At 41.0% G+C, this 13,352-nt stretch overlaps 1 protein-coding gene across 4 annotated transcripts in view; it reads right to left on the bottom strand.

The window, feature by feature from the left end:
• Positions 1–990: 990 nt before the first annotated feature.
• Positions 991–13,352, bottom strand: part of HMG20A (high mobility group 20A) — a 40,655-nt gene continuing 28,293 nt past the window's right edge. For 3 of the 4 annotated variants that reach the window (XM_064388689.1, XM_064388687.1, XM_064388688.1), the window contains exons 5-10: positions 12,368–12,500; positions 11,984–12,015; positions 7,807–7,882; positions 6,759–6,974; positions 5,992–6,135; positions 991–3,710 (exon numbers count right to left, since the gene is read on the bottom strand). In XM_064388689.1, the coding sequence (XP_064244759.1) occupies positions 5,999–6,135; positions 6,759–6,974; positions 7,807–7,882; positions 11,984–12,015; positions 12,368–12,500 (594 nt within the window). In that variant the 3' untranslated portion in view covers positions 991–3,710; positions 5,992–5,998. The remainder of the gene's footprint in view (positions 3,711–5,991; positions 6,136–6,758; positions 6,975–7,806; positions 7,883–11,983; positions 12,016–12,367; positions 12,501–13,352) is intronic. The other variant, XR_010347474.1, reaches the window with a different exon arrangement.

The raw sequence follows: 13,352 nt of genomic DNA, 5'->3' as shown, positions 1-13,352 counted from the left end.
TGTCTCAAATTGAGCATGATTTACCACCATCTGCTCCTGGTGCCACAAACAGGAGCACAGGTTACAAAGGAATTAGGTTTTTCCCTCGTTAGGAGCTCACTGCTGTTTTGCTCTCGCTCTTTCCTGCGGGTGTGCACCTGTCTGGCTGTTCCTGTCTCCAGCTCCAAACCAGCCAGTGTCACATGGCAGCTAATTCTCCTGGGCAGGCTTTCCCTACATTCCTTCTGCTTTTAGTATCTTTACCATTACACAGTTAGTGGTTAAAAAAATCTCCAAAGCATTCTAAATCTCAATAGAGTCTGTCCCAGGAAGAAGTCAGTATCAAGCCTGTTGGTATAGACAGACCAGGCATGAATCTGTCAGCCAAAATAATGAGATGTGACCACAAAAGTAGCATAAAGACAGGCTGCTCACAGCACTGTGACCTCTAAAAGAGCATCAGCAGAGGCAGAAGTCATCCAAACTCCTCCACAGAGCACCTACACCAAGTACAAATGTCATGAGGCTACAGCTTGCTTCATTCTCAGCCAGCAGGTGGATGAAGAGAGGACAAAAAATCTAGTAGGGGAAAAGAAAATCAAGTGGGGAACAATAGTTATGATACAGAAGGTTATTAAAGAAAATCACTATGATGGTGGGAAATTAGGAACAATAAAGGAAGACAAAGATGTAAAAAAAGGGCTGAGTGAGAGATATGACATTTTTAAAGTCAGTCAAGTTGAGGAAAGGCCCTGGCAACCATTAGCTATAACCAAAAACTCTGACTCTTTCAGCACTAATTACCTAAATTCCTTCAGCTTTTCCAGAGGAAGACACTTAGGATGGAGAGGTGGAAGAGGCACATTTCCGTTCAAAGGTTAACATGGAATTGCCAAAATCTCTGGTGAGAGATCAATGTAGCAATAATTCTTTCATGAAAATGCAGTTAAAATTGAATCAGAATGGATTCAGCGTTGAACAATTTTAATGAAGCAGTGTCAAACAAGCACATCAACTTCTCAGAAACCAAGGAGCTCTAAAGTTTAATTACAAAAACATTGTACAGAAAACTTGGCATTTAAACAATTCCAAACACGTTAATCCAGCAAATGGATTCTGCTTTCATATATTTCTCTTAACATTTCTGCAAGTGACAAAAGCATTTTATTCTGCTGTTCTCCTTGACACCCACTTCATTTTTTTTTAATCAGTCAACACTGAAAACTGTAAACTGAAGTGACACTCTGAAAACACTGGAAAGACAAAATCCATTTTTATAGGGTTAATAAACATAAATAAGAAGCTTCTTAATGAGACAAAACATCATCTGTCACATCATCAGTGAGCAAGAACTCAGTCTTCTCCCAGCTGCTTCAAGATGGATAATCCACCCCGCCTCCTTCCTTGTGGGAAAAGGCAAGAGATTTGTCAGCCCCCAGCTAATAATATCACCTTACATTTCCTATTCCACAACACTTGCATGCTTCTCAGCAGAGATGGATGAGCAGTATCCATGAGCGGATTTCTGTAAGCAGGCAGCCTGAAGCCATCTGACCCTACTGATGGATTGGATTTGTTGCTGGAACTGCATCCTACATTACATGGAATTTCTGGAGACTTTATGGGATACAACTCCAGGTATTAAGTAGGATGCCACAGACAGAACTTCAGGATTTTGTAAATCAGTTTTGGCTATGCAGCGCATTTTGGCCACTTCAACAGAGAGTCAAACATCACCAGTTCTAAAAAACCAAGATACATACATGAGATGAAGGTGTAGGTGCTTGTACTGGAGGCATTAACAACCTCTAGGATTTACAACATTAATTACAGAACCCACTAAAAAAGTTCATGGCAGCATCAGCTGGTTTCATCCATGCTAAGGAGAGTGGAAGTCAACGCAGCAAACTGAAGTTCATTTTTGTAAAGTCTTGAAAGCAAAACAGGTAACAAGAGAAAGGAGTTTCCTCCCTGAAGGAAGACTTGATTTACATGGAAATCCTTGCTTCTTGGCTACAGCAATAACCCCAGGAGTAAGCTGAGACCTGGCATAAAGGTGCTGACCTGAAGATGGCTCCAGGCCAGCATGATGTCCATGTGTACAGCGCAGGAAAAGAAGAAATTGGTTTTTAATCTTCAAAATATTTGTGTCACATTAAAGGTACATTAAAGTGATGCTGACAGCAACATGCTCCTCTAACGAAAGCAACCTCCACATCATAACAGGGAATCTTAACAGATGTCTTGAGCAGGAGCAAAAAGATTGTCAGGTGGGAGCAAGAGCATTTCAACCACCCCCATAAAGCCCAGAGATGTCCAACAAATGCTGAGCCAAAGTCAGAATCAACAATTTGACAGGAACCAAAGGGCAGGGAAAGTTTTGCATAAGCCAGTGCAGACAGCGGGTGCCTCAGCTCTGCCAGGAGGTGTGGTGTAGCTCACCAAGATCAGACTCAAACATGCAGAGCTCTATTCAATGCAAGCGAAAGGCCATTTAGGTCAGCTGAACACAAAATGCTGAATGCCATGGGCTCCATGGGCAGTACTGGACTGTACAAAAGGCAAGAACAGAAAGAAGCTGTAATGCTGAGTTCTGTGGACTACGTGGACCTAGCTGCTAATAACCTTCTCTGCTCTAATAATTCATGCAAAAATATATGTGCTGCTTCCAGACACACTGATTCCCAGCACAGCAATTTCAGGAGGGCAGGGAGGGAAAAAATGCAATCCCTGTGCCCATTTCTCTTTTTATAGAAAACTGCTTTCCCCATGAGATCATTCTCTAAAAAACAAGGCAATAACATTAAATTAGACTGAACAATGTATCAGAGGAAGGGCAAGCTTTGTGGGTTTAGTCTAAACTGAAGAGTCCCATTTTCCCTGCTGAGAACTAATGTTTTTGGGTTTTTTTTGATTTCCACTGATCTTTGTGATAGTGAAATGCTCCAGCAAATGTTTTCAAGAGATGACAGGAAAGCTTCACAGAAAAGCAGGATGCAATGTGCAAGAGAGGTGCTTGAAGAGAGGGGAGAGAAGAAGTCTGTCTCATAGTAGAATCAAGCCACAAAGCACCAACCACAGCCAGTCTCCAGCAGGGGCAAACTCACATTGTAGGAATTGCAGGCTAACACAAAAAAACCCCAGGATTCTGCTTAAGAAAAGCTCTATAAACACAGCAGGAAGCGTAGGACAAGACAGTGCAGCAAGGAAAACCCCCTGTTAGAGCAGAGAACGCAAGCACTGCTATCCAGTACTGCAAGAATCAGGGAACAAGATCAAAAGAACTGAAGTGAAGGAAGGTAACCCCACAGGATAAACATGAAAACAAAATAAAAGACACTAGAAGACATTAGGCAATATAACACATCAAAGTTATTACTACAACATATATGCTGACTCCATTTCACGAGCTGAGATTTCATCTCCACAGCCAGCCAGTCCACAGAACGCAGGCACCCTCACACCCAGCAAAATCCATAAAAAATGTAGATTGCACAAAAGTTGCATGCTCTTAAATGTTCACAGAGAGGACAGTTCCAAATGCTTAGTGGGTGGTGTCCGTGGCTTCTTAAGATCTCTTAATGCATTGATCTGTTTGTCTCCCCGACAAAACACACAGGCAGGGCCCAGGACAAACCTGCCATCCTGCCTCCCACCCCAGGCTTTTCCCCATGGCTTCTTATTCCACACTGGCCAAAAAAATTTTGTAAAGCTTCCCCGGGTCACGAGACCTGCAGACGAAACAGAAAAATAAGGGTTAGAAGGCTACAATGTGCCAGGATCAAACAGGCATGGTGAGAGGGGTTTTTGGTGTTTGATCTGAAAACATAATGTTCAGGATAGTAAATCAGCCTCTAGAGACACAACCAGAATTGCTGTTTCCGTCCAGGGCTAAATAACAAAACCCTTTCTCTTCTTCCCATATACTCTTTGCACAAAGAAGTTTTTACCATGCACTACAGAAAATCCAAAATATTCCCAAGTATAATCAAATAGTCCCTAAACACAATGTAGGAAGCCACCAAAACCCACCTCAGATCTGTGAAAGAGTTGTTTTCAGGAGCATTATGGCACAGTTTCCTGTGGTATTGCTTTGTGATATGTCTCAGCCTCAAACAGACCACTTGGTTGAGAGAGATTACATTCAGCATTAATATACACATATGCACATTAACAAAGGGACACTGATGATCACAGTTTTTGATACAGTTTATCATATGCCAGATACACCTTTTATCCAAAGCTTCCTTGTTTTCCAGGGAATCTCTACCATTTTCTAGGTTTGCATGCAACAAAACCCAACCTTCTTCCTTCCAAAATTTTGTCTCAAAATATAATCATTGCCAAGTGAAAGTCAGTATAATTAACAGTCCCACTAATTACTTGATGATTATATTCAGTTACATGCATGTCATTATCCAGTGAAACTATGTGATCATTAATAACATTTTTAATTGCCTCACACTGTTTTGCTGCTGAAAAGAAGGAAGGCATTGGTAGGAAAAGAAAAGAAAGGAAAGAAGTACTGTTTTTCAAATAGAGGTTGGAAGGAAGAATTTAAAGCAAGAATTACTTTTTCTAAATCAATTACAGCCAAATCTAGCCTATCCAAGAAAATTGTATCCGTATGTTCAGGAACACAGGAATTGTCCATCCTTTAGGAAAGATTAAGCCACCTGGCAAGAGAATGAAGTCTAGATTTTAGTAGCTTTGCGATATGATTTTTCTAGCAAGGTGCTTAAAGGACAAATATCCATTTCTGGGCCTGGCATACCATTCTAGTAACTGATGGATGAGAAACTGCTCTCCCTCTTAGGTATTCTGTAAAACCTCCCCTCCCAATTCTCTCTCTGAGCCTGAGAACTAACTGAAAACAGTATACAAAAAGGAGGAGGTTGATGAGCTGCTGAAAAATCCCAGACCTGGATCGACAAGCTGTTCCCTTCACAAATAGCAGCAGTAAAGGCACTTCTTTATTCTGCTGGGAGCTCAGTCATCTCTTAGAACTACAGTCCGTTCCATCTGGCTACCCTCCTGAAGGACAATGATCTCCCAACTAAAGCCACACTATAATGGGAAATGTGTAATTAACTGTTCTACACAGCACCACAAAAGGTCAGCACCAGAAAGGATGAAAAGCCCTGTCTTCATATTTGCAGATGGCACAAGGCAGCTTTATTTGCATTTCTAAACACTATTCAAGACGTGTACAGTAGATCTCTACATAATAAATGCCTGAAGAATGAAGGTATGCACTTTGTTCAAACAGAAATAGGCAAACTCCTCATGGCTGCCCAGTGCTGTGCATCATGGGGAAGAGGGGGAGTGAGAGGTGTGGGAAATGCAAAGCAGCACAGTAATGCAGAGAGAATGGTATTTACTTCTTTGTTAATTTGTTTTTCTACTCTGTTCTCTATTACAGTTTTCCAAGCTGTTAAGCAAAAATACAGAATCATGAGCTCAATAATAATCTACGCACATGCCACATAAACATTAGTCTCAGCAAATGCTATGTACAGCTTAAACCATACCTCAGTGTTCCATTTGCATCTAAGCCTTCCTAATTACAACAGCTTGACTACAGGTGCCACTGAGCAGAGGTAGAGTATTTTCAGTTTATAACAGAATTGAGTTCACCTGTAACCTCTTGAGACAAACAGAATTTCCCCATGGCCATCAGTTTCTGCAATTACTGCTAAAATCTTCAGATTTACTTCACTCAAGAAAGGAGCCTTCTTCTAAATTAGTCACCCTGTCACCATTCTGTCAGAACTCTTACTCACCTTATACAAATACATAAAGATCTTGGGGCTAAAGGGAATTTCAGAGCCCTTTAATGCCGTGGAATCCTTTCAACCCAATTTGACTTTCATTAAGACAAACCTGCTCCTGCAGCTTTGAGAAAGAAACCTTTCTGATTGTACAATATGGTGATCAGCACAGGCATCAGCAGCAGAACAGGTGCCAAAGGCACGGAGCAGACCCACGAGCAGCCTGGGAGAGAACACTTACCCCATCACTAACGCTCCAGCCTGTTCACCACGTCCCGTACCGTGGCGATGAGGTTCTCGTTCTCCTGGGGGTTGGCCAGGATAATGCTGTGCAGTCTGTTCATGTAGGAATCAATGGTTTCCATCGTGGGGGTTTCCCCGCTGCCTACAGTGAGCACAGTGAAATGAGCCACAAGGTATTTTGATGACCACAGCAATTCAAAAAAGTTAACACTATGCTAAGGGTAATTTGTGCCAACACACAAACTGCTATAGGAGGTGATTTTGCTGTGCACCATTCTTGTGACAGATTCTACTAAACAACGTCCTCCTAACCCCACAAAGTGAGTAGTTCCAAGGATATCAGGACTAATGAAGCACGGTTCTCTTTTATTTGGGTCTCATAGCTCATTATAACAAACTCTTTCAGCTGGGCATTCATAGCATCTAAGTGGGTTCCCTGGCAGCTGACAATACAGACACAGCCTTTACTTTAATCAAGGAACTTGCACGTCCTGTCTATTCTATTCAGTAACATTTTCATAAAACAAGTGAAGGAGAGCCAGGACTGAATATGTGTCTCACTTTATTAGGAAGAGTAGGAGCAATAGGAAAATAAATGTCATGTTGAAATAAAGCACTGACTCTACACTTCCCCCTGCATGCATTTTAGTATTTCATTATCCCATGCAACAAAAGCCCAGAAACAGCCAAGAGCACAGAAGTAGAGCAGCAGACCACGTGTTCTCAGCCCACAGGAACAGGAGCAGTGGGACCGCCCAGGCTCACCTGGCAGCGGGACCCCGGCGAAGCTGCTGGTGAGCGCCTGGCGCAGGCTCTCCAGGTGCTGCTGCAGCACCGTGTTGCGGCTCCGCTCCTGGATCACGTCCACCTCCAGCTTCTCCACAGCCGTGCGCATGCTCTCCACGTGCTTCTGCAGGGCCGCGTTCCTCTCCTCAAACTCCATGTTGGATTTGCGCAGCTGCCGCAGCTCCGCCTCACGGGCTGCCAACATCAAGCCATTCCCAGAGAGTCAACAAACTGCTACAAACATCTCTAGGACCAGCAGGCAAGGAGACAGAAAGTTCTGGAGTGCTCAGCTGATAATTACAAACTGTACTGTTGTGGTTTATAGATAAAGAGCATTGTATCATGGAGTGACAACAGCACTTATAGTAGCACTTTACAGGGATCATTCCTAGAGAGAGACAACTCAGAAAACATTCAAAGCATCAGAATGGTAGTGAATGGGGGAATTGATCAGGGAGGAAGACTGCAAGATTCATTTCAAATGCAATCAGAATGACAAAGTTTAGCAGCAGTGCTAAGAATCCTGCAAACAAGACACCAGTTACAAAAATAATCTTCTATTGACCATGGAAAGTATGTGAATCTAAATTCTGTTCAGTCAAGAAAGTCTTCAAGAAATCTGGCAAAAAATACTCAACCCTTGAGACACAGATATGAAAACCAGAGTAACAGAAAATCAGTGTAATCTTCCAAATATGGGGGTAAATAAAATACTGCTAACCAGACTGAATCACCATGAGGATACATCTCAGATATTTCTTAGTCCTACAGAACAGCAGACACAGCTGCAAGTGGTTGGAATAAATATCAGAAACATTCTCAAAAAAAGGCTAATTTGGGAAGACAATGCCAGGAAAAACTGCTTTTCAGCTGTTGTATATATACAGAGGTAAGGTAATAGCAGAAACTATACCCAAGTCTTTACGTGAGCTGAGATGGGAGAGCGCAAGGACTCTCCAGCTGGACAGCATTTGCCAAGAATTTTGGAAAAGCAAGGAGGAAAGCATCCTGGAAAAGTTAAAATTACCTTTACTATGATTCAGGAACTCTTCTGTGAAGATTGGGATATCAAAGACAGATCTCTCCTTTGTATCTGCTTCTTTCTACAACAGAACAAGTAATAACGTAGCTGAACAGTTTGTTTTCAGGAATTCATTTAACTGTTTTGATCACGAGAATAAAAGGCCAAGGAGACCAAAACCTGAGGCAGCCAAAAGCTGTATGGATTAAAGACACTTCCAGCTCCTACCAAGAAAAGCTAAAGAAAGTGTCTTAGATTTTCAAGATATAGGTTTAATCAAGCCATTATTAAGAAAGAACATACAACATACTAAAATACACTCTTTCATCCTAATGGCATTATACACGAGAATTATTCAGTTTTAAAAACTATCTGAATGCATTTATATTTTCCACCATCAACCAACTGACACATTCTGAAATAGTGTTTACAGGAATATCAACAAACAAGAGACGGAGTGAGCAAAATGCACAATAGCTTTCACGGCTCTTGGCCTTTCAACACCAAAACGAAAAAACAAAAACCACTTTTAAGTCAGGAAATGCTCTACAACTCAGTCAAAGAACTGTATATAATGTGATTTGACTAAAGGCAAAAGCCCCCTACTATAAGGTACTTCAGTCACCACTTCTATATCAACAGGAATTAATGCTTGTTTTAGCACCTGAACTGTTATGGACAAAGCCAATGCAAATTTGGTTTGAAAAACTGCAGCAACTACGATCAACCTGTAACATAACACAGAAATAAAGTTAAGCAGGAAAGAGTGTCTGTGGAGAACAAAAGCTTTTCACAGCTCTCGAACGCCATGGCTGATAATGTGCCACAAACTCATAATCCAGAATTGCAGTGTTACACATGACTGGTGTCCTCCAGCAGACAGCCCCAATGCTTGACAGCTGATAAGGGAATTCTGGCCCCTGAGTTCAGAGTACCACGGTGGTGTCTGCCACACAGAGGGGTCCGTGGGGTCACCTGAATGCCAGCTGACAGCCAAGCAAGACAGACGAGACTAGATGGAACTACAGCTACTCTGTTTTTCCCTGAGGAGACAGACTGTCCATTGATTGCTTTTAAAGATAAGCTAGCTTTTATTGTCTGGCACAATTACAGTTGAGGAGCTCTGTATTTACTGAGTGAGAATTCAAACCTCACTTGGCCTGAATCAGCTGGAGACACACGAGAAACAGGGAAGACTGGAGGGAAGGGCAACTCTTCCCAGCTCTCTGAGGCATAGTAGGATTTATTTAGGGCTTATGATCACATGTGCTTTTCACTGAAGTTTTTGTATGTGCTGCTACAGGGCAAATGTCTCAAGAGTATAAGAAAGAAAAGTCATACACAGAAATGTGAATAATGTATTTGTTTTGTCTGAACACTGCCTAGATGGCTAAGAATTAATTTCACCCCAAAATCCAGGATCACAACATTAATGTGCACTAAGAAATGTTGGCAGTTATGAAGCTGGTTAGAACACTTATAAAATATCCATCTTAAACATTCTAATTCATGCTCACTTTTACTACCTGTGTGCAAAGAGCCACTGGCTTGGATCATCTCTGCCTCCTACAGAATAGATGGTGGAGGAGACAGTACTGCCAAGAAGATATTCTCTTTGCAGCCCTAGGATACAGGTTCTTCAGGTAAAAATCAAAAATATTAAGGCTTTAAATGTAACTGTCCAGAAATGCTACCAAGCAGAAGAGTGATCATTAAAACCATCAGCACTCTCCCATTACAAAATACATTACCTAGCACATAAAAGATCCTCTTGAGAACCCTGAAGTACTTAAGCCACTCTGAGGTTCACTGAAGATTAAAATCCTAAGGCTTTGATTACCTCCTATTGGAAAGGACCCACTCTGTTCAGTTCACATATCATTCAGCCAACCCTCAAACCAAAAGAGAATCAAAATTTTTTCTATCGTTTACCTTAAATAAGACTGAGATGCTTCAAGAGTCAACAATTTCATCCAATTATTAAAACTGAGGCGGAACTCTGAAGATTCTGCAATGAATCAGGCTTGAAGTTCTTAGAGACTTGGTGAACTATGGTAATGAGACAGCTGAGATTCTGGGGGTTTAAGCTCACCTTTGCTGCCATGGTCAGGCTGCAGACAGTGGAATGAACAGATATAATAAATGCACTACTCCATTAAATGTTTTCAGAGTAGGTACCACAAGGCAACCCCTGCTCTCCTCAACCTGTGTGCACAAATCTCTGAAAGCTTTCTACTAACAAGTGTAACTGAGTGCATGATGCCAGACCCACTTGGAATCAAGCAGCTTGAGGAAATAAACAATAGCAGAACAATGGAGAACAATTATCCAGGGGTTTAGTCACTGCTGATGACAATAGTTCCAGTGTATATTACTGTCTATGAAACTAGAATTTGAAGGAAAAAAATGTTCTATTTCATGCATATAGATGAGCTCAGGGGACAGTGTGTGCATGTTTTTCAAGGCAATATCTATTATAAGTTCTCTCTCATCCTTTAGTTATATTTTATTATAATCAGAATTTGAATTGCCCATCATGAAACTCTTTAGAGGTCAACTCTATGTACAATGTTGAAAATATCTTCAACATCCACTCACAGAAACTACATCGATAAACATTTAAGTGGAGGAAGGGAAAGAAAAAAGCTTTCTTTGACCTTATTCTCTTATATTCTCTCAAGATATCATTTCATCAGCTTGTACTTGCTAATCACAAACACAGCAACAGAAGTCAGTGTGGACAGGAGAAAGCAGCAAGATAACAAAGACCTTTAGCCTCGCTTCCAGTAACAGCTTGAGCAGACACTTCTAAAAGCAATCTAAGATTTTTCTGCTTATCCCCCACCTATACAGGATTATAATACTTGACTTCCCTGCACAAAAGATGCAAAAGCACATCAGGTGATAGGCATGTGGGATTTTATAAATATAAAGGTGAAAAACACCAAGTAGTCAAAGGCACAGTTTGTAGGATGTCTGACTGACAGGTTGATGTTCAGCTGTATCTGATGAAGCTACAGGGTGAGGAGAACTCATTTTTAACTGCATTTATGATGTGAAAGATCAGCAATCATAGCTTCAATTAGAAGGGCAAGAGGGAAGACTCCAAATTTGTAGTTTGCCACCTGTATAACTCAAATGTTATATAACAGTCACAGTCAACCTAGAACTTGAAGCCTTCAGTTTTTGTACAATTAGAGACAAACTTGGATTCAGTGACTGTAGAACCAGAAAACTTGGGGATCATGTACTTCTAAAGGATAATCTCACTGCAAGCACGTCCTCTAGGAGTTAATAAAAGGCATATAAGAAACATGCTACCAAAACACTTTCCTGAAAATGAAACGTACTTTCCTTCAAGACCAGTAGCTGCCTCTCAGCAGTGCTCAGCCTTGTCACTATTGTAATGAACACATTAGAAGCAAACTGGATTGCTTTCCCAAGGCAAAAAGCCTCACAAAGAAAAACAGATCTTTCAGAAAGCCCTATTGCTTACAAGTGAAGAGGCTGTGTATAATCAAGATTTTTTCATTGCTCTTTGTTTGCAATTTATTGGTAACCATTAGAGAAGCACTGTGGCCCTAGGTAATACAACTGGAGAAAGCTGCAGTGTTTCAAGGAGAGGGAAACCACAGTCAGCCAGGACACACAAGATTTGTGGTAAGATGCCTGTGCTGTAGCTGATGAGCTCTACCTCCAGATATCATCATTCTTTTCCAATATTTACATATGCAGAGGGCAAGGGAGGGCAGGCTTAAGCCAGAGATTTTCCAATTATTTGGTTGCTTTACCCCTTTTCTTCTCAAGGAAGCCACAAGCATTTGTGTTACTGCAAAAAATCAGTACCTGAAAACAGCCACCTAAAGGGGCTGACTTGGCAGGCTTATGGAGGTCTCACACTACTTTTAAGTTCTTAACATTGCATTACAAAACAGACCAATGCTCTAAGTGTATCCTATGCTCCATTCCATCTATAATTTGTACTTGCCCAAGACTCACTAAATTGAGTTTTGTCATATCAATGAGTGTAACCATACTCAGTCATTTCTAACTTTTCAAAACCTGCATTAGGAAGAGGAAGAATTCACACTCAAGTTCCGATAAACTGGGTTTTGATTTCACTATAAGTTTTTTTCACCTGAAAGTCTAACCACTGATGTAAATGTAGAATTAAGAGGTTTACCTCATGATCATGAGCTGGCTGTCTTGCTCCATCTGAAAAAGAAAACAAGCAAGAAGTCTCTCAAAATAAACAAAATTTAAGAAAACAAGAAGCAAAGAATTAAGGCAGTTACACAACCCCAATTACACAACAATTCTAGACAGACTTGCCCAGCTCTCCTACAAAGCCACAGAGAAGCTGTGTCTAACTTTGAAGCTCTTAGAGCATATCCTCCAACACAATGTAGACACAGTTAAATTCAGATAAATCTAATTCCCTTTACACACAGCTGAGGTAAATGCCATAGAAAGAACACATTCACTTTTTAACCAGCCTTTAAATCCAAGACTTTCAAGGAGTGTCAGGCTGCATGACTGCCTGGGCTACTTTTGTCCCATTGAATACCTTGTCTGTGTGATTTGCCTTTTTGTCTGTCCTGTGCTTTCCTGCTAAAGACTTTGTAGGCTTCAGTCTTCTGATACTGCTCCAGCTCCCGCATGTAACGCTCCTTATCTCTGTCTGCTTCATCCAGGTAGCGCTGAAACAAAAAAGTCCCAGGGGTTCAGGGAGTTTCCTCCCCTTTGGGAGGAAGGGAAGAAAAACAGCTTGGCAAATGAAGTGCTGATCCATTTCACCTACGCAAACAGGAGAGGAGTGAAGAAACAATGAGGTGCAAAGACATAAGATCTGTGGATAAAATTACTGTACTCTGGTGTCCCATTTTCTCTCTCTTTTTTCATAACTATTCTCTTAATATTGTTTGCTAGGCCTAGGAGTAACTTGCTACTAAGCTACTCTACTCAACCGAATGTTACCTACATGTTACAGACCAAGCACTTCAGAATTCCTGTTCTGTTGCCAGGAGGAAGTGCTGCCAAACAGTAAGATTTTATCAGATGATAGATCAGATGATGCTTCATGGTTCAGACCCAGAACAGTGGAGTTCCAAATACATAGTTGTTTTCAGGCCCACCAGACAAAAAGCACCACCATACACTTGGCACATCTGAGAGGTGAACAAAACATCATGGCTATTGCAAAGAGCAGTGTAAAGATAAAAGAGCCTAGTTTTAATTGATATAATCCATCTGCATTTTGGTTAATAGAAAACTTTTTAAAATTGATATAATCCATCTGCATTTTGGTTAACAGAAAAATTTTTTTAGTAGCCTGAAGGCATTTCACACATCTGCATGACAGAATGAGCTTAGCTGGTAAATTCTATAGGGAAACTGATGAACTGAAAAACATTTAACGAATGTCACAATGCTTGCTAATGGGATCCTTTCAGGAAAAAAAAAGTTGCCTTCCCAATTTTTTCTCCAAATGAATTTAAAATTCAGTGAATGTAAGAATTCAATCAGTGAACCTCATCACCTGGTATTCTCTT

This window comes from Passer domesticus, chromosome 14, assembly GCF_036417665.1.
Source record: "Passer domesticus isolate bPasDom1 chromosome 14, bPasDom1.hap1, whole genome shotgun sequence".
NCBI classification, from domain to species: Eukaryota; Metazoa; Chordata; class Aves; order Passeriformes; family Passeridae; genus Passer; species Passer domesticus.
The sequence above is the reverse complement of the archived record's forward strand: the minus strand, read 5'-3'. Positions and strand labels throughout refer to the sequence as shown.